At 40.6% G+C, this 18,927-nt stretch overlaps 1 protein-coding gene and 1 long non-coding RNA gene across 6 annotated transcripts in view; one reads left to right on the plus strand and one right to left on the minus strand.

Annotated features, from left to right (window-relative positions):
• Positions 1-259, minus strand: part of LOC134549199 (uncharacterized) — a 44,016-nt gene extending 43,757 nt beyond the window's left edge. Inside the window, exon 1 of one of the 2 annotated variants that reach the window (XR_010080020.1) lies at positions 180-259. This is a non-coding gene — a long non-coding RNA (uncharacterized LOC134549199). The remainder of the gene's footprint in view (positions 1-179) is intronic. The other variant, XR_010080021.1, reaches the window with a different exon arrangement.
• Positions 258-17,135, plus strand: USPL1 (ubiquitin specific peptidase like 1). Of its 4 annotated transcripts, none has more exons than XM_063394744.1 (9): positions 258-395; positions 4,512-4,607; positions 5,221-5,349; positions 6,578-7,235; positions 9,330-9,416; positions 9,832-9,961; positions 11,188-11,313; positions 11,978-12,138; positions 13,653-17,135. In XM_063394744.1, the coding sequence occupies exons 2-9, from the start codon at positions 4,605-4,607 to the stop codon at positions 15,551-15,553; spliced, it is 3,195 nt and encodes a 1,064-aa protein (XP_063250814.1). In that variant the 5' UTR covers positions 258-395; positions 4,512-4,604; the 3' UTR covers positions 15,554-17,135. The 4 variants fall into 4 exon arrangements, with proteins under 4 accessions (XP_063250814.1, XP_063250813.1, XP_063250815.1 ...); XM_063394743.1 differs by having other exon boundaries at positions 274-395; positions 697-4,607; XM_063394745.1 differs by having other exon boundaries at positions 315-4,678.
• The last annotated feature ends 1,792 nt before the right edge of the window (positions 17,136-18,927 follow it).

The following is an 18,927-nucleotide window of genomic DNA, read 5'->3' on the forward strand; positions in this document are numbered from 1 at the left end:
CCGCCACCGGGGCGAGCGCAGCGGGGCCGCCGCCTCCCGGCCCTCACTGCGGGGGGAGCGGCTGCGGGCCCCTCCCAGCCCGGGCAGGCGCCGCAGGACCGGGCCCGCCGCCGTCCCTCCCACCGCGCCGCCCGAGTGACGGAAGGGCGGGCAGGAGAGAGGGAGGGAGCGCGAAATACCTCGGGCGCCGCCGGCCCCGCTCGGCGCAGCCGGGCCCGCCCGGCGGTGGCCCCGCCTCCGCTGGCAGCCGGGAGCGGGGCGGGCCCGCATGGAGGCGGGAGCGCGCCGGAAGCTGCGCAGCGGCAGCGGCCGCGCGGGGGGCGGCGGCGGCGGCGGCGGCGACCCGCGGCGGGGCCCGGGGCAGCGGCGGGAGCCGGGAGCGGCGGCGGCCGCAGGTGAGAGCGGAGCCGCCGAGCGCAGCGGGCCGGGGCTCGGCCGGCGCCGGGAGCGGCGGGCCCGGCCTGCCCCGGTGCCTTCGGTGCGGCCGCGGCGGAGAGCGGGGGGGTCTGGCGGGTCCCGAAATGCCGACTGAGTATTTCATGTCAGTAGGAGCGCGGGAGGGGTGCAGGCCCTCCGCGCCTCGGCCGTCGGCGGCGCGCCCGGGGAGGTCCCGCGTGTGTCCGCACGCGTCCGCCCCTGGCACGGTGTTGTAGCGTTCGGCGATTAACTCTGTGAACGCCTCTTTTTCTTCTGCAGTCTTTCCGTAGCGTGTGGACCGCTCTGGATGTGGAATAAGAACTCGGGAGGCAGTTTACCCTTAGGTTTATCTGAAAAAGCCGAGCACATTTCGGTGTGGGAGGGAGGGCAGCAGCCCCGCGCTGGGCCGGCCCTGCCCTGACGGCTGCTTAGGTGGAATCCTCCCCCCGTGCCTCTCATTTCCACTGCCTTGGGACACAGATCGCCTGCCTTCCTGAAATATTGCCTCTTAGCTGCAGCTATAATAAACCGCACTAGTCCAGGCTGTGTTTTTCCCACACTCGCATTATTGTTTCAGAAGGACTGAGTGATGTGCCAGCAAAACGTAGTCCCCATCCCTGGTCATACACCCACAAAAGCATTTAATGTGTGGAGAGCTCAGAGAAGTAGTCTGTCTGTAGAACAAAGTCTTAGAACAGTGGAGTAATGACGTTGCACGCTGGTTCGGTGTGCAGTGTCACCAGCTTTATCTTTATTTGCTTAGTCTATGTTAGGCTATTTTCAGGAAAGGAATTCGTGTTTGCTCCCACACCATGGAGCCTTGCAGTTCTGCCCAGCGTTTACAGTCTGTGCTGGAGAGAGAGTTGCTTTCTCACAGGAACGATGTTACTGTTGCATGTAACAAAATGTATTTTGTAGCCAAAACTGTCAATTTTTGAGGGATGGACTGGGATTTGGATATTTGTAGTTATTGTGTAAAGAACAGGAAGGTAACGAACAACACTTTTTTTTCCTTCACATTTGGTTTTTTTAATCTTTTCAACATCCCCTTGATGAAGGAAACAAGACTTGTAAGGTGATTTATAAAAAGGTTATTTTAAAATGTCCTTTTAGCTGTTAAACAAGGAGATAGTCTCTTCACTATAGTGTAATCACTGTTGTTGCCTGCTTTTTGCAGTTTGTAACTGATTTTAATTCACGAGGCACAGTTATTATCAAAAAGGCCCAGGTCCCTTTTTTCATAGAATTGTTTGATGTGATGGTTTGGGCTGGAAGGGACCTCTAAAGATCACTTAGTCCCAACCCTCCTGCTGTGGACAGGGACACCTTCCACTAGACCCGGTTCTTCTAAGCTCTGTCCCACCTGACCTTGAACATTTCCAATGATGAGACATCCACAGCTTCCTTGAGCAACCTCTCCTAGTGTCTCACCATCCTGATTGTACAGAAATTCTTCTTTTGATCGAATCTAAATCTGCCCTCTTTAAATTTAAAACCACTGCACATGGTACCATCACTACAGATGCCAGTAGAAGGTCTCTCTTCCTCATAAGCCTTTTTAAGGGTTTTACTGAAAGACTGCAGTAAGAGAGAGCTCTTCTCCCCAGAGCCTGCTCTTCTCCAGGCTGAACAATCCCAGCTCTCACAGCCTTTCTTCATAGGAGAGGCGATCTGGACTCGCTCCAGCAGGTCCACATCATTACTCAGTTCCCAGCACTTCAGGTGGGATGTCACCAGAGCAGACTGGAGGGGCAGAATCCAGATCCCACAGTCTGTGTCTCTTTGCTGAAGATAATAAACAGCAGGTTTATTAATAAAAATAATAATAATAAATAGGTTTGTGCTTGATACATTGAGCTGAAGCCGTTTGGATACGGCCATCCAGCCAGATCCTTGGGCATTTAAGTTTTATTTCAAGCCCATATGTTTCTAATCCTCCATCTTCTCCTTATTTTCTTTCTGCCCTGCCTAGGTCATTGTAGTTTTCATAGGCCAATTTCATTCCCTGGAATAGCAGAAAAACTGGTGCTTTACTAAGTTTTCTGATGTTTTGTGAGTTCATTTAGTTAATAAAAAGTCTGATAGGACATGAGCTCAAGGAAAGTGGGCAGAAGAGAAATAAAAGAGAGAAGTGATGCCCCTGTTCTGCAGCAGCAAGTTGTTAGATCAACTCATCTACTCAAGGAAGTGCGGCCACAGCATAACGATAATTAAGTCACATCCATAGCCTATTTTGCATTACATTTTTCAATATTCAGACTTGAAGAAGGAAAGTAGCATTAATTGTTTAGAACATGACCTAGTAAGGTTGAGTGTGCGTTCCTGTGTACTTTCCCATCTGTGCTGCAGTTATTGCACCTGGCTACAGTGCAGTAGTTCAGTTGTTGCAGTGCTGAATGCAGCAGTCTTTTACTTGGCTGTTTTTCTTGGCGCTGTTGATCTGATGCCCAGTGTTTGTACATTGTGCAAAGATCACCAATACCTTCCTCTGCTGTTAACAACTTTGAAGAGTACAGGCCTCTTGGTACCACTCTGCACATCTAGTACTGGCAGACCCATTTTATTTTTTTGTTGTGTTTGTCTTTGAACTAGAAGGATAATATTTTTTTTATGTTATTGTATTTGTAAGAGAAATTGAAGTCTTTATTTCAATATTGTAGTACCATTGGCTGGGTGATTATACCTGGGGGAGGTATTGTAGATCTCAGAATATCTTATACATCTTGGTATTTAAGCTTTAAAAAGAGCAGAAGTAACAGAAACTGAACACAACCAAAAAAAACCCACAAGAAGTTGCTTTCCTTTTGAGATTGGGTTAACAGGGCCTTGCAAAGAAATAAATATGTTTTATAAAACCAAGGGGCATGCTTAAAATGGAATGACCTGCAGGCTCTTAATGTTACTAACCTTTTCAGTGTGTGTTGAATTTTTGTGGTGAGAAATTTCTCAGGAGTTTTTGTCATGTGATCTGTTTTTATTTACTCTGGAGCACTGAGACTGCTCCCTGCCAAGGAATTGACTAAAAGTCCCTTGAAAGAAAAAGTTATGTCTTTTAGTATTATATATCCTGTGATAAAGGTTATTATCTGTACAACTTGTATAAAGCAAGTCAACTTCTAGAATAAATATATGATAACAGAGTTGAGTTGCAGTGTGATAGCACTGTTGCCGCTGGGTGAGCAGTCGGGGTGCTTGTCTTTCCTTTATACTCCAACAAGCTTGTATACCTTGAGCTAATTCATTAATTTTCACCTTGCATGAGCCCTGGATCGTGCTGTTTGCTTGTGCACCCTACAACATTGCTTTGAAAGCTAAACGTGCTCTAAGGCACATGGATTGATATTTTTATATTCTTGCCTTCTATTGCAACCATTCGTTTCATCAGTCAGGGAATACGATCTCTACATGCTGCAGCCTGATAATGCTGAAAAGTGCTGCTGGACACACTGAAAGTGTCAGTAGGATATCATCTCATTTTGACCCACTCTTAAGTTGCTGTGGGGATCTGATTTGAAATCTGTGGTGTTGTGAGTGGTTGTGTTTTTCTGTTGTGCTTTTTAAATTCCTGCTCTGTTGGTTTTTAGCATTCCATGGGGTTCTCTAGGGTCTCTCCTTCCCAAATATTATAAGTAGGTTTAGGTTGAACTAGTATTTACACTGATCTCAAGAATGCCTGGAGAATTTTTTTGTAAGGAGTTACTGCTGTGCTGTATAAAAAGGTTGAAAGGACATCATGGTGTGGGAGAGAATCTTTTTCAGTGAAGTAATAAAAAGGGAAGAGTTGTGGCTGAAGAAAAGATACTGCATTGGTGACTTTGCAATTCAACAACTTCCTCGTGCATCTTGAAGAGATATATGTTTATTCTAGTTAGATTCAATTCAACAGCAGCAGGATTGGGTGCTGTAGTTCTTAATTTAAAGTTTTGAGTTCACAGTCTGCACTAGAACAAAAAAAAAAAAAGTATTTTCAGTTTAGGAAATACTCTTCTGAATTAATTTCCACAAATTATGCAAGCTGCATTGTTGTTGGTATTTTTTCCCCAAACTTCAGTCTAATTTTTCTTTAATTGTTTTATTCACTTCTTATTTTTCAGGAGTCTTTGAAAAATCCTTAGTGGTCATGACATTGTTACAAGTGACATAAATTAGCCAGTGGCTCAGAATGATGGATACCCAGAAGACTACAAATGGTTTGCAAGTGATTGGAGAAGGGACTGGTATAGGGAAATCGACACTCCACATGGTGGGGTATTTGGGAAAAGTCAGTTGACACTTGTTTTACATATGTGCAAAGTTCATATTTTTCTCTGTTTTGAGAGATTTTTAATTGGTCTTAATTTTACAAAAAAAAATCTCAAAATTATTTTCCACGGAAATCTATAACAATGGCGAAAGATTGTTCTAAGTAAATATGTGCCAGTGTTTTTTTACTGGCACTATTTTTACATCTGTTTGCATTCCTATGAAAATTGATTTGTCATTCAAAGATCTGAGATTGTGTTCCCTGGCAATAAGGGTCCTGTGGTTTAGTTCAAGTAGAATAAAATGTGCGTAATTGTGTTGTTAAAGACACTTTTTTGAATATTAAAAAAAATAAATAAATTTATTTAAATCATGCTACCATACAAATATATTAAAAATAATAAAAAAGAAACCAATGTAGTTTGCTTTTATATTGTATTGTGTGATATCACTGAGTTGAACAATGATTTTGTATCTTGATAAGTATGTCTTACCATGAGATAATGTATGAAATACATGCATTTGTGCTGCTTTATCTTTCTTGGTTTGTTTTTATTTTAGAACTGTGATCCTGCAGAAACAACTGCACATGAGTATTGTCCAGTCTGCAAAGAGAAGGGTCAGATCCAAGGTTTACGGACTTACCGCCTTAATTTTCAGGAGTCCATTTTCCTTTGTGAAAATCCTCAGGTATTACACTAAGAAAGGGTTTTATTTGGCCCTGCAGAGGCCTTCACCTACAGCAGTTACACCTCTCTAAGTCCATGATTTTGTTGGTGGTTAGCAGACTGTTGAAATGGGACCCCTCTGCATCTGTATGCTGCAGGACATTCGCATGCAAATGGGGAAAAACAGAACTAACCTGTGTATATGCAGGGTTTAGACACTAAAGTAGCTACCCTAAAGGATTAAAAAGCAGAAATTAAATGAAATAAAGAAGGGTTCTTCTCATGTAACAGGGGATCACAAGTGGTACTAAATAATTTTATGTACAAGTCAGAGTAGAAGGTGAATATTTGATAATCCATGTAACTAGTGCATCACTCTAGCAGATCTGAGTCTCCCATTTTTACTTCTTTAAGTCTGGGTAATGCAAATAGGCTTATAATTGTAATTAATTTTTTTTATTTTTTCCCCCTTTTTAATTTTAACCTTAGCTGGATTTTTCTGCTGCTTAATATTTGAGTTGTGATTTTGCTACCTCTCCCTTCACTGCCTCGTGCATGTGGGGAGGATATAGCAATCCCAAACAGAACAGTGCCCTTAAATTAGTAGAAACTAGACTAGATATTGGTCTCAGAGTTGGTTTTCCCATTCTTTCCTGCTTTTAACTAATTATACTATAGTTCCAGAGACTGATAATAGGGATTTATCTGTATTCTGGTTGCCACCTGGTCATTGAGCTAGCCTGAAAGATACCCTGACAATTTGGGCACCAGTCTCTCAGGTATGAGGTAATAATGTCAAAACTGTGCCCTAAAGGAATGGATTTAGCAGAATAAGACAAGAGGACTTTCTTAGCAAAATTAGCTTGTTTGCAGAGGTTGGAAGAATTTACTGGAAAAGCAGTGTTGAAATGTTACTACTGATACATTTATTTCACAGTTGTTTATAAGACAGTGGTGGGCTAACTCACTCTTCCTGTCATACCTGTGTTGAATAATTAAAATATCACTTAACAGATGTCCCTATGGCTGGGTTGTGTGGGGGTCTAAGCAACTTGGTCCACCAGTAGAGGGTGTCCCTGCCTATGGCAGGGGATTTGGAACTGGTCTGTAAGGTCCTTTCCAAACCAAGCCATTTTATGATTCTGTGATTCAACTCCATTGTAAAAATATGTTTATTATTATGTTCTTTAGCTCTTGTTCACCTGGAATTGCATTGTAGATTTCACTGTAACCTTCTTTCTTTCCTTTAGTGTATCTACCCACTTGGTTATAAACCATTAAACAGCATAATCACTTCTACTGGTTCAGAAAATCATCAAGTTCCATCTACTCACAAGAAAAGGAAATTGGGTGATACCAGTGACTTTTCTGCTGTTGAATCAGATCCAAAAAAAGCAAGAACTAATAATGTGCTCAATGTTGAGCATACCATTAATGCAGACTCCATTGTGAAAAGCTACCAGAACAGTTTGTGTATTCCCAAGGCAAGCCTAGGTGATGTATTACAAAATGACCAGCAAAACCCTGGCAACCATGTGGGGTCCAGCATGCAGAAGGTGGATTTTGAAACAACCACCAAGACCAACAACTACCAAGAAAGTCCACCAAAGACTTCTAGTCTCAAAACAGAACTATTGCCAAATTCTGAGCTTTTATCAACAGCATCTGAAATTCCACTCAAAGAGAAGAAAGATTCCAATAATAACAGAGATTTGTGTCTTCAGTGGAGAAGCACACATAATCTCTGCTGGTTAGATTGTATTTTGTCAGCACTGGTACACTTAGAAACATTAAAATCTGCTCTAGCAGAGGAACATAACTATGGAAAATGTTTACTCCAGAAACTTGTAACAAAGTATAATCAAGCATCTGTTCTTCTGAATACCTGTAAAAGGAGTAAAGTAAAAGGTGAGTAAATTTAGCTGCTGTTTCCTCATAGTCAGACTCATTTGCTACAAATATGTGGAATTCAGTACAGTGCACTTATATATGCCTCTGTTCTCTTTCAAGGTCACAAAAAATACGACTATTACCATGAATTTGCAGAATATAGCAAAATCCTGGTGATGTCTGAAATGGTTTTTCTTGGGGCAAACATGCACTCTTTGAAGGCATCAAACACCTAGCATCTCTTGAATTTTTTGTCATATTCAACATAAAGATATTATAAATTATTTATGTAATTCACTCTTACTTTTTTTCTTTGCCCTCTGTTGGTTAACATGTTGGGATACTGTTCTAATCTTGATCTTCAGAACAATTTCTGTTGTGATTTATATCTGTGTGTAAGTGGGCATTTGCGCTGTCACACCGAAAATAGTAAAGCTGGGAATCTAAGTTCCTCTCTAGCTCCGTCTGTGCTCATGGAAGGAATGCTGCCCCTGAGGTCTGCAAGCTGCTGTAGATGACAGTGTTTCCTAACCTGCCTCAGTCAGAAGGAGTCAAACACATTCACCTGGATCATGTAGTCTGGAAGGGTTAGTGAGTACACAGTAACCCTTAACAGGGGGTTAACAAGTCAGCTCAGCCTAACATGTTGAAGGACTGTAACTGAGGAGGATGTGTCACTGTATGCTGCTGGTGTGGCCTTTGGTCATTTTCTGTTCTGTGGATTCTGTTTAAGACTCCTAAACTAGGATCATGGGTTTTTTATTTCTCTTGAACTCGACCACTGGTGTCATAAGTCTAAACTGGTAAGATGTGATCTGTTACAGAAGGAATAAAGCTCTCTGGTTAGCCAGTACCTCTCCTGAATTTCAGTGGACATTCTGTTGGACTATGTGTCTTTGAATATATAAACCATAGTCATAGAACAGCACTAGGTAACTTGAATAAGATGCTATCTTTCCTGGGAAAATTAATGTGTATAAAAAGTGATTTAACCTATGTTACAAAGTGGGGAGAAAACCCCAAAATATTCTTAATGAGTTCCTGTACTGTGCTTACCAGGAAGTCAGGCTGCTTGAGTTTACGTATTCAGCTGTTACTGGGAAGCCTTCTGCCATCCTAGAACCTGTCTGAGATGTTTTTCTTTGTTAAGCTGTGTTTGCAAAGGAGCTCTGGTGTGAAGTAACCCTTAAATGTGAATGTTAAGTGTTGGAATACAGTGTTATTTTGAAAGAATTTAAACCATTTCAATTGCTGCAAAACAAATTAGTTTATTTGGGTAACAGTGGAGAGAGGATTGGATGAAGAGTGTTTTTGTGGAGAACAGGTGTAGAATTCATTCTGCTTTTCTGTGTAATGTTACAGTATTTTTTACAGCTGTTTTTAAAAGCAATCAAAAGCAGTATAGCTGCAAGAAACTTAGTTTCCTTTTTTCTATACAGTTTATATGTAATAAGGATATTTCTAAATATTTCCTTTAATTTCTGCAGGTTATGATCATGATTATGTAGTAGAAATTATGTTCTTGCTCATGCTTAAAGAATGTACTTGTTTAAACAACATGCAAAATTAAAATACTAAGATATATAAAGTAAAAAGTTATTTTTAAATTGATTTGTACTATTTTAAAGGCTCACTTAAGAAATTGATATTTAATCTGAAGCAATACATTTAGATGTTTTATTATTTGACTTGTATAACCTTAGAAAGCATGTAAGCACATTTTTGTGCTTTTGGTCTTAATGATTAAGTTTTACAGTTTTCTTTTAATCTCTGAATCTTCAGGATTTGTAATGTGTGGTCACACTATCCTTAAAAATTGTTACTACAAAGTTGTTGGTGCAGGCCCTTAGTCATAATTTAAGTCAGAGCAAGTAGTTTTGAGTCAGCAGACAGCAGTAAACTGTGAGTAACTTGTGTAAATTCTTCTGTAATTTTCAAATCGATTAATACCAAGAATTGGCTGTTCTGCCAACAAGTCTTAGGCAAGTATGGGTCAATATGAACGGCATTGGTCTGCAGAGAGGGAGTGCATGCTAGGGTACATGTGTGTGTGAAAAGGTGTGGAGCCTGTTACACATGACTACATGAAGAAATATGTATTTCTTTCTTTAGATGTTCTTCCAAAAGCAGAATCTCAGCTCAATGAAATCAGAAACATAATGTTTACAGAACTTCAGCCTCAGCTGAGGTGTGAATCGGGTAAGTAATTAGTGCAGCATCTCAGTAATTACTTTCAGGAAACCCTAGATGTAAAGTCTTTTATGTCATACATAAAAGCATGTGTGTATGTATGCATACAAGAAAGTTTGGAAATACATTTGTTTCTATTGGTGACTTGCACATACTTTACAGTGTGGTCAGCTGGTTTGTCTTTTGCTCATTTTGACTTTTCAGAGAGCAGATAATCTTTGTAATTATGCTGTAGTCACGAAATTGTCACTGGTAGCAACCTAATAACATGGATCAATCCCTTTGCTGTAAGAATTACAAATAGAGCCTTGAAATAATAACTGAAATTTATAAGTAATAAGTAATAAGCTTATCTTCTTCCTTTTTGAGGTACTGAAAGGTGATTTCACATATCTAGTGACCATTTTTTTCTCCATCTTTGAAGGTAATGTGGAGAATCCAGTGTTTGCACTTCAGCTACTCTTACAAGTGGATCAACAAGCAGAGAAACTATTCTTGTATTCGTTTTCATGGAAGTTTGAATGTGTAAATTGTGGCCACAAATATCAGGACCGGTGAGATTTTTATATAGCTGTTCTACCTTACCTTTTCAAATCTGTATATAATAGTTGGTTTTCTTCAGATTTCGAGGTTTAAGGTTGTTGTTGAAGTTTTACATGATCTGCTTTTTCATTTACAAATAGTTTACTGTTATTTCATGTCTTAAGCAACCATCTTACCAATTAGTTAAGAAAGGAACAATAGGTAACCGTGTGAGTCTCTGGACATGCTCACTGATATTTTGCTGAGAGTATAAAAATAGTTGTGGTTTAAAGAATGTATAACTAGGACACTTCTGCTGTTGAAAAATACCTGGAATATTCATTTGGGTTACAGAGAATCAGAGATTCTCTAACATAGTTTATCTATTTCAAAATACTATTACAGGGGAGTAGTTGCCTAAGAATTTAATTCTGTGTAGCAGCAGGTACAAGCTCCTTTTAGAAGCTCCTAATTTAGGCTCCTTTTATAGTCAACAGGAAGAAAGAGACACCTTCAGAAGACAGCTCATTTTATTTGAAAAACACCTGTTTCTCTCCATTATCTTAGGTTTATGTAATAAAATTCTAGACCCTCAAGTGAAATGAGATTAATTCTATCTGTTACTCTGGAAAGTTAATCTGTAGCCCTGGTTAATAGGATGTCTTCAAGAGCCTTTGTTACATTCTGTGCTTTTTTATAAGTTGAAAACTGTAGTTTTGTTTGAATATAGAGGAAGTCCTTTCTGTGGCTAATGAATGAACAAAGTATGTTACTTCACTGTAATATCCCATACATTGTATTTTTGCACAATGTAACCTCTGTGTAATCTCCGCTATGAATGTACTGGTTTTTAAAAACAAGACCTTGTATAACATGGATTCTCAGGTAATTTGTTACTGCTTTCTTCTCTTCTTGAGATTCTGTATTAGCTAGTAAATTATGCAGACCCTGGTACAAGCTCTGTCTTATGTAGAAAAGGAAACAGAGATAACATTAAAAGGGAGAAAAAGCAAATAATGTGAAACTGAAGGCCACAGGGCTGCTGAAGACAAATTGTGACTGATGCTGTTTGGCAGAACTGAATTCAGGACAGGCTTGGATGTGATGCTGTCACAGTGAATTCCACACCAATGGCATGAACATGAATAGAATTTGGGTTTGCCATGATGTTTTTATAACTTGTTTCCTGGTAAAGTATGTATATTTATTGTTTTCTGATCACCAGCTCATCTTACTCTTTTCATATGTGTGTGTCCAGATTGAAGAAAACACTAACAACATTTACAAATGTAATCCCTGATTGGCATCCACTTAACGCTGTTCACATTGGACCATGTAATAGCTGTGGTAATACATCTCAAAGACAACAGATGATCTTGGAAAAGTAAGTTTGAATATGTGAACTTAAAAGTAACATACATAAAGTTCTGAGACCTTATTTATTGAACCTATGACTTTTGAAACCAAACTGTTCCTGTGGGTTTGCAGAGATTCTAAACCTTAAGCTCTGATCAGTACTCACTTCTAAAGTGATTTTAGATCATTCTTAAAAGCTGAAATAGCAAATAGCGTTTACTTAACATGACACAGAGCAGTGTTTAACATGCTGATCAGCACACGTGTTTGAGCCAGGTCATAAATACTTAACTATCAAGTAGTAAATACAGACAACTGATATCCAGTGTCAGCCTTTTCACAGCCCCTTTTTTGGATATAAGTTGTTTGATCACTTGTTTACTTATTTGACTTGGGAACAATGTCCTTTGCTACTGTGTTTGTGGCACAGGAGTGCTTTTCTTCAACCTTTCCCCACTTCCCAAATCCCTTATTTGGTTTTGGGGTTTTTTTTCCCCAAATCTATAATTAAATGGAATGTCCAGTTGGGTTATTCTTTTCCCTTTGCATTTACTGTGCAATCTGAGGACTCTGTGAGGAAGTAGAAGAGTAAGGGCAGAACCATATACTCTTAGAGATGTCTTACTTTTTCACTGGGAACTTTAGCCACTGTTTTATTGTAATGAACCTGTTCTTTATTGTTTCTTTGTCAGACTGCCCTCAATATTAACATTACATTTTGTGGAAGGCTTGCCACATAACAACCTGAAGAAATATTCATTTCAATTTGAGAAAGATACCTACCAAATAACATCTGTTGTTCAGTACCAAAAGGATAAGAAGCATTTCATAAGCTGGTCTTTGAATGCTGACGGTAAGAATCACAGAATGGGTCAGGCTGGAAGGGACCACACAGGGTCATCCAACTTCTCTGCTCAAGCAGGGTCATCCCAGAGCCCATGGCACAGGATGGCATCCAGATGGTTCTTGAATATTTCCTGTGAGGGACACTCCACAGCCTCTCTGGGCATTCTGTTCCAGTGTGCAGTCACTGCACAGTAAAGTTCTTCCTTGTGTTCATCTGAATTTCCCATGCATCAGTTTCTGCCCATTGCCTCTTGTGCTACTGCTCAGCACTGCTGGGTAGAGCCTGGATTTGTCCTCTGACACCTCCCTCCGGATACTTACAGACACTGATGAGGTCCCCTCTCAGTTGTCTTTTTTCAAGGCTGAACAGGCCCAGCTCCCTCAGCCTTTCCTCATAAAAGAGAGAGATAAGATAAAGTTTATGGTTCTTATCTACCATAATATTTCATGAGTCTACATGAAATGTTTTATGGGTTACTGCAGTAGTCTCAACCGTTGATATATACTAACAGAGTTCTTTTGTCTGCCTTCTAACCTTCATACCTCAATGTTGCGAATAACTGGGGGCCTTGCTTATCAGTTGTTTTAACTTCACTGTGCTGTCTTACAGGGCATTTACTGGAAAAAGCAATTTGGCTGTAGAGTTTTTTCCCTTCGTAACTTCATAAAAGTTAAAAAATGCAGTCTGACCATGACTGTAGAACAAATAGTACTGTTTATTTTTAAACCAGTGATTCATCCATTCTTGGCTGGAAGCAGGGTAACCTATGGTACTAAAAGCAATTAATGAAGTTATTTTTTATATCTGAACTTTATGGCACCTCAGGGGTGGGAGGCACAAATCCATGCTAGAAACATTACTAATGGTAAGATGGTTGTACCACTGGTGGGAGATCCATAATCAGGGAAGGTGAAAAGGTGATATTTTGATAATCATGCCTCTGTAAAGAGCATGGGGTGCAGTCTTATGAAGTATTGGGACAACATGAAAATTGTCTAAGTCATACTCCCAGAGATAAAAAAAGAAATAGGAATAGGGAACAGCTGGGAAATGCCTAGTTAAGAACCTCCTATATGTCATGTATCTGTTTTAAAATTCTTGAAGCTGTAAAATATTCTTTCATGAACAGTTTGCAGGTGAGGAGATGAGCATTAAAATGAGCAGTTTCTTCTTAGGCCCTGTGCCTCCTACCTTGGCAATGAAAAAGTCTGCAGAGAAACTTGAGAGATGGTTCTTACCTCAGACTTGTGGGTATTTTCAGACAAGATGTTTCAGCTAAAAAACACCCTTAGCTAGCTTTGTTTTATGGTTGACCTACTCTGACCTGTAATAATACTGCTGCAAGTTCTTCGTGTATGTGATCTTTTTACAGTGGAAGTCTCCAGTTTTCTCAGGAGAAAAAAAACCCTCCATTTTCTGCTTGTCCAGGGAATGGGTTAATAAAAATACTTGACAAGTGTGAGGATAGTGACTTCAACTTTAAAAGTCTCTGAGTCTCTGCACTGGTTGCTGTTTTTCAGGAACTTGGCTTGAGTGTGATGATTTGAAGGGTCCATATTGCAAGACGCATAAAAGACTTGAAGTTCCTCCTTCTGAGATTCATATTGTTATCTGGGAAAAGAAAGCATCCCATGTGCCAGAAGAAGTGAATTCACAGTTCCAAAGTAAAAATAGTGAAGATTTTCCTCTTAATAAAGTACATTCAAATTCCAGAGTGCTGCATTGTGGTTTTGAGAACACTGTCAGCAAAACACCTGCAGAACACCACAAAGAGGATTCTCTGCAGACTCCAGAGAAGAAACAGCAGCAAGTGGCTGAGGACCAAAGTATTGTTCATCATGGTTCAGAAAATCTGGCAGATGATGATCTTGTAGCACTGATGCTTGAAGAAGTTCCAGTTGACTCGGAAGATAAATCACTTCCTAATGGACAGATGGTGGGAAAGAACCTTCTTGATGGATGGGGCACACCACAACAGCAGGAACCAGCTTTTTCACTTAGCACTCCATATACAGGAGAGTTTCCTGGAACAAGTCTAGCTGTGAACAATAAATTCATGTTACATGAAAATTCCAGTATTAGCTTACCTGTAGAAGAGTTGAACCCAGTAAATATTACTCCTCCTGTGCCCAGAAAACGTGACCCTGATTCATCTGACTCATCACCTTGTCAGTTAAATGACAGAGCTAATTCAGCTACCAGAGAACATGGATTAAATTCAGAACTACTGCTAAACAAGAAGTTTTTAGCGGTAGAAAATACTATACAAAAATCACTCGACCTGAAAGATGAAAGCAAAACTGTAGTTAATTCTAAAGCGGGCAGTTCTTCTGGTGCCAGTAATTCAGCTCAGCCCTCACACAAAGACCAAAAAGGAGGATTTGTAGGAAGCTGGGTAAAGAAATTATTAAGCAAGAATACTTCTTTTATGCCTTCAAGTGCCTCAGCTCTCAAGAATGAGAGAAATTGCAAAACTCCCTCAGTGCAAAAAGTAAGTGACGTTCGTCTGCCAATTAAGGGCGCAAGTAACTTTGGTGGATTCCAAAGCAGAGGTACAAAGAAAACAACTGAGACCCCAAAGTTACTGGCTTCTCAGAGTAATAATACTCATCCTTTGTCAAATTTCAAAGGATTTTCTCCAAGCACTTGTCTTCCAACAGCGAATCATACCACTACTGTAGGTCCAACTTGGACTAAGTCAGAAAGTAGGTTGGGTACCCCAGGTAAAGTGACTCAGTTCCCTTCACCTGGTTATAACTCTGGTAAGGCAGAAGAGTCAGACAGTGACAAAACAAAAAAACTTCGCCTAAAATTGTTAAAAAAACTTAATGCTAAAAAGAAGAAGTTGGCTTCCCTGGATAGATTAGTGGAACAGATGAAACAGGAAAAACCTGTGAGTGGAGACACAAGCACCCCATCACAGACTGAATCTCAAAATGACAGTGAATTATTGCAGAGCTTTTTGAGGGAGCTGCAGTATCAGATTGATGTCACAGGTAATGGATCTGAGTTTAATGCAAGCGCTGTGCCAGGGTGCACTGGCCGTGATAATACTGATGAAATACTGGCGGAGTTACTGTCCCCTACTTCGACTGCTGCTTCCATGGAGGCTCCGAAGAGGGAGGATGAGTGGATGTACATGGAAATGGTGCACAGCGGGGTGGCAGCGGCCGTGCCCAGTGAGAGCAGCAGTGTGCCACAGGCAGCAGTGACAAGTCAGGACCGCAGTTACCATAGTCCTGTAAAGGACGCTAACTCAGAGCTTGATGCAATAAACAAACAGTGCGTGAAAAAACTTTCTTTCGAAAGTCCTACAAGAAATGATATTCTTGAAGACCTGTTCTCAATTTCAGCACCAAGCTCAATGGCAGGTGACATAGATTTACCTCATTTTGATGAAACTCTGTTTGAAACTTGGTAAATACTCAGTTTCTCGGGGTTTTTTTCAGTATTATGTATATTTTGAAACAAAGCACTACTAAATTATATTTTATAACTAGTTTAATTGCACACTGGCTGTACTTGAACAGTTTACATGTGAGGGGGTTTTTTAATATTGTAACAAGCAAATCAAGGTTTAATGAATTTTATTTTTCTGAGAAGCGGTTATTGTAGCTGTTAGATATGATGATGAATTTTAATTAAAAGCTCCTATGAGTCTTAATTTTTGCTGCTTTTAATATGAAAAACTTCCATACTCTAGTGAGCTTGAAAAACAATTAGGTTCTGTAGTCTTGATGATGTAAGAAATACTAATCATGTAGTAGCGATTGTACAGGACCATTTAACTCCTGACATTATTTTGCCAACATTTAAAGAAAAATTTTAAAAAATACCTTCTATAATTAGAGAATTTTGCATCTTCTGATATGAAGATCATTTGTAACATAAACTTGGGGCTGGCATTCTGCTAGGCTGGCATTGAATTCCTTACAGAATTACTGTTCAAGCTCCTGCTGATATAGACACATCCCTTGGATCCAAGAAAAGCTGGATATATGGTAGAAATTTTCCTATTTAAAGTTACAGCACCTACTGAGTTTTTATCCTGGGCAACTGCAAATACAACATGGTAGAATATCTTCTGAGTCAGGTTTTTTTTTAAGTAGAGTTAGTAACATTCAGTCCAACCTTTTCATCACTAAGAAAGAATATCAGATGTATATGTTAGTTTTTCATAGCTGCAAAAACATTTAATAAAGGAAAGGTTTCTTAGAAATTATTTAACTGTGAGTGAATGCCTATTACTGTTGTCACTTGGAGTTTTTCATGACTCAGGCAGTGCACCCCCGACCATATGTGAGATGCCAAGGAGAGGCAAGGTCAGTAGGAAGAAAGTAATGGAAAAATGTGGCAAGACAGCAGTGACTAAGCAGAGGGATTCACACCCTGGTGTTTCTGGATATGTATAGCTTTCATTTTACTAGATTGGACTCTTTTTTAAATGCATAGACACAAAGCTGAGGGCATTAAATGCCAAGTTAGATTAGCTGTACATTTTTCTTGTTCTTGGAAATAAGAAGGATTTTGTCAGCAGGTCTTTATAACAGACATGTTTAGATGTGTTCTGCATTTTTTTATTGTTTTAGATCCCAAGTTCAAAGCATTAAATGCTCCGTCTTACTTTTCCAGTAGATCCGGTTGAACATAATGCTATTACAAGGCATGGCTACAGATTCTAATGGTTTTGGATTGTTTGAACTAGGTTTTAAAAGCTTTTGAAAAACTATCAGTGGCCCTGAAATCGCCATGTAAACTTATTTCCGCTGCAATTGGGTACATTGTTATCAACTGGTACTTCCAGTTGATGTGAATGTTTTCATTTTTGAAATTTAAGTTATTGTGAAGCACTTGAGCTTCTCCTTTGTTTTAAATACTGTGGTAATGTTACAATAGAAAACAAATGAATGAATTCTGAATGTTGAGGGCTGGTGTACTGCTTGTGAAATGTTTGCCCATTTGTGAATTCCCTAATTAAAACAAAACAAAAAAGCTGACCAAAATGAGAGCTTTTATTTATGGGTTGCAATGACCTGCAGCTGGGATATGGGAGCTCCTTCACCACTGGCTTGGGACACAGCACAGACCCAGGGTTGGTGCAGAATGCACAGGGCAACAGGAGGAAGAGACCCTGCTGGAGGATGAGGAGGGCCTGCTGGACAGGTTTATAATGAAATTCATGGCCAAGGAAGGAGGGTGTGGGGGCACACCTGCTGTGCAGATATACCTCTGGGAAGGAAGCAAGGACCTCTGGTCACCACTGGCACCCCCTCCACAAACGGAAGTTGGGAGTGGTTGGTCTGCAGCTGTGGGGGATTCTCTGTGGGTACAGGTATATATAGAAGCTCCAAGAGCAAACAAATAGCACTTGAGATTAAAGTAGGTATGAAAATAAATCTGTTGGTGCTGTATGTTCCTGGCTGTCTTTTTTTCCGAGACAGAAAACTAAAGGTGATGCAATGTTTTACTGCCTCTGATCCTGTGCAAGTGAGAATTCAGCTGAGGTTGAATGAAAACCCCATGACCAAAGAAACTAGTTGGAATTTTGAATGTTACTGGGTGTTTTATATTAAGAGTAGGTTTTTAATGGAGCTCTTAATTTGCCATGAAGAGAATACAAAGTATTGTAGTTTCTGTCAACTGGAAATACACAGGTGGGCATATAGCAGGTACAGGTAGTGTTCAGAAGCTGGCCACTGTATTATGGAGGTTTTATCAGTGTTCTAGGGTAAATTTCCCAAAGTCTAATGGCTTTGAGCACTGCCATCTTAATCACTTAAACCACATCCCCAAATGTAACATCTACATTTTTTGAACACTTCCAGGGATGGTGAGTCCACCACTTCCCTGGGCAGTCTCTTCCAACTCCTAACCATCCTTTCAGAGGGGAGATTTTTCCTAATGTCCAATCTAACCTCCTATGGCACAACTTGAAACCATCTCTTCTCATCCTGTCTCTTACTACCTAGGAGAAAAGGCCTGCCCCCACTTGGCTACACTCTCTTTTCAAGTAGATGTGGAGAGCAATAAGGTCCCCGCTGAGCCTCCTTTTCTCCAGGATAAACACTCAGTTGCTCCTCATCAGACTTGCACTCCAGACCCTTCCCCAGCTCCTTTGCCCTTCTCTGGACATGCTCCAGCACCTCAATGTCCTTGCAGTGAGGGGCCCAGAACTGAACACAGGATTCAAGGTGTGACCCCACTGTGCCAAGGACAGGGGACCATCACTGCTCTGGTTCTGTTGGCCACACCATTGCTGATCCAAGCCAGTCACTGGCCTTCTTGGCCACCTGGGCACAGCTGGCTCGTGTTCAGCTGTCACTGACCTGTACTCCCAGGTCCTTTTCCACTGGGCAGCTTTCCATTCACTGCCTCCAGTCTGTAGCACTGCCTGGGGTTGCTGTGACCCAGGGGCAGGACCCAGCACTCAGCCTTGTTGAACCTCACGAAACTGGCCTCAGCCCTTCAATCCAGCCTGTCCAGATCCCTCTGCAGTCTTGTTACTCTGTGTCTTCTGATTTGGGAAAGGCAGGATCGTGGCACTCAGTTTGGAACCAGCTCTGCAGAGATGGTGCTGTGATTCAGATCTTACTGCTTGATCATACATTCAAACACTTCTTATAACACAGCAGAGGGTGAAAAACAGGGCTGCCTTCTGGCATCCTGCCTACAATAAACCAACACATCTGCAAAGGAGCTGCTTGGGTGGATTTCTAGCTGCATACCTGCTAGAGCACTGTTCAAGAAATCTATTGTGGTGCCGATTACAAATCTGATTTTTATCTTGATGTTTTA

This window comes from Prinia subflava, chromosome 3, assembly GCF_021018805.1.
Source record: "Prinia subflava isolate CZ2003 ecotype Zambia chromosome 3, Cam_Psub_1.2, whole genome shotgun sequence".
Taxonomy (NCBI): domain Eukaryota; kingdom Metazoa; phylum Chordata; class Aves; order Passeriformes; family Cisticolidae; genus Prinia; species Prinia subflava.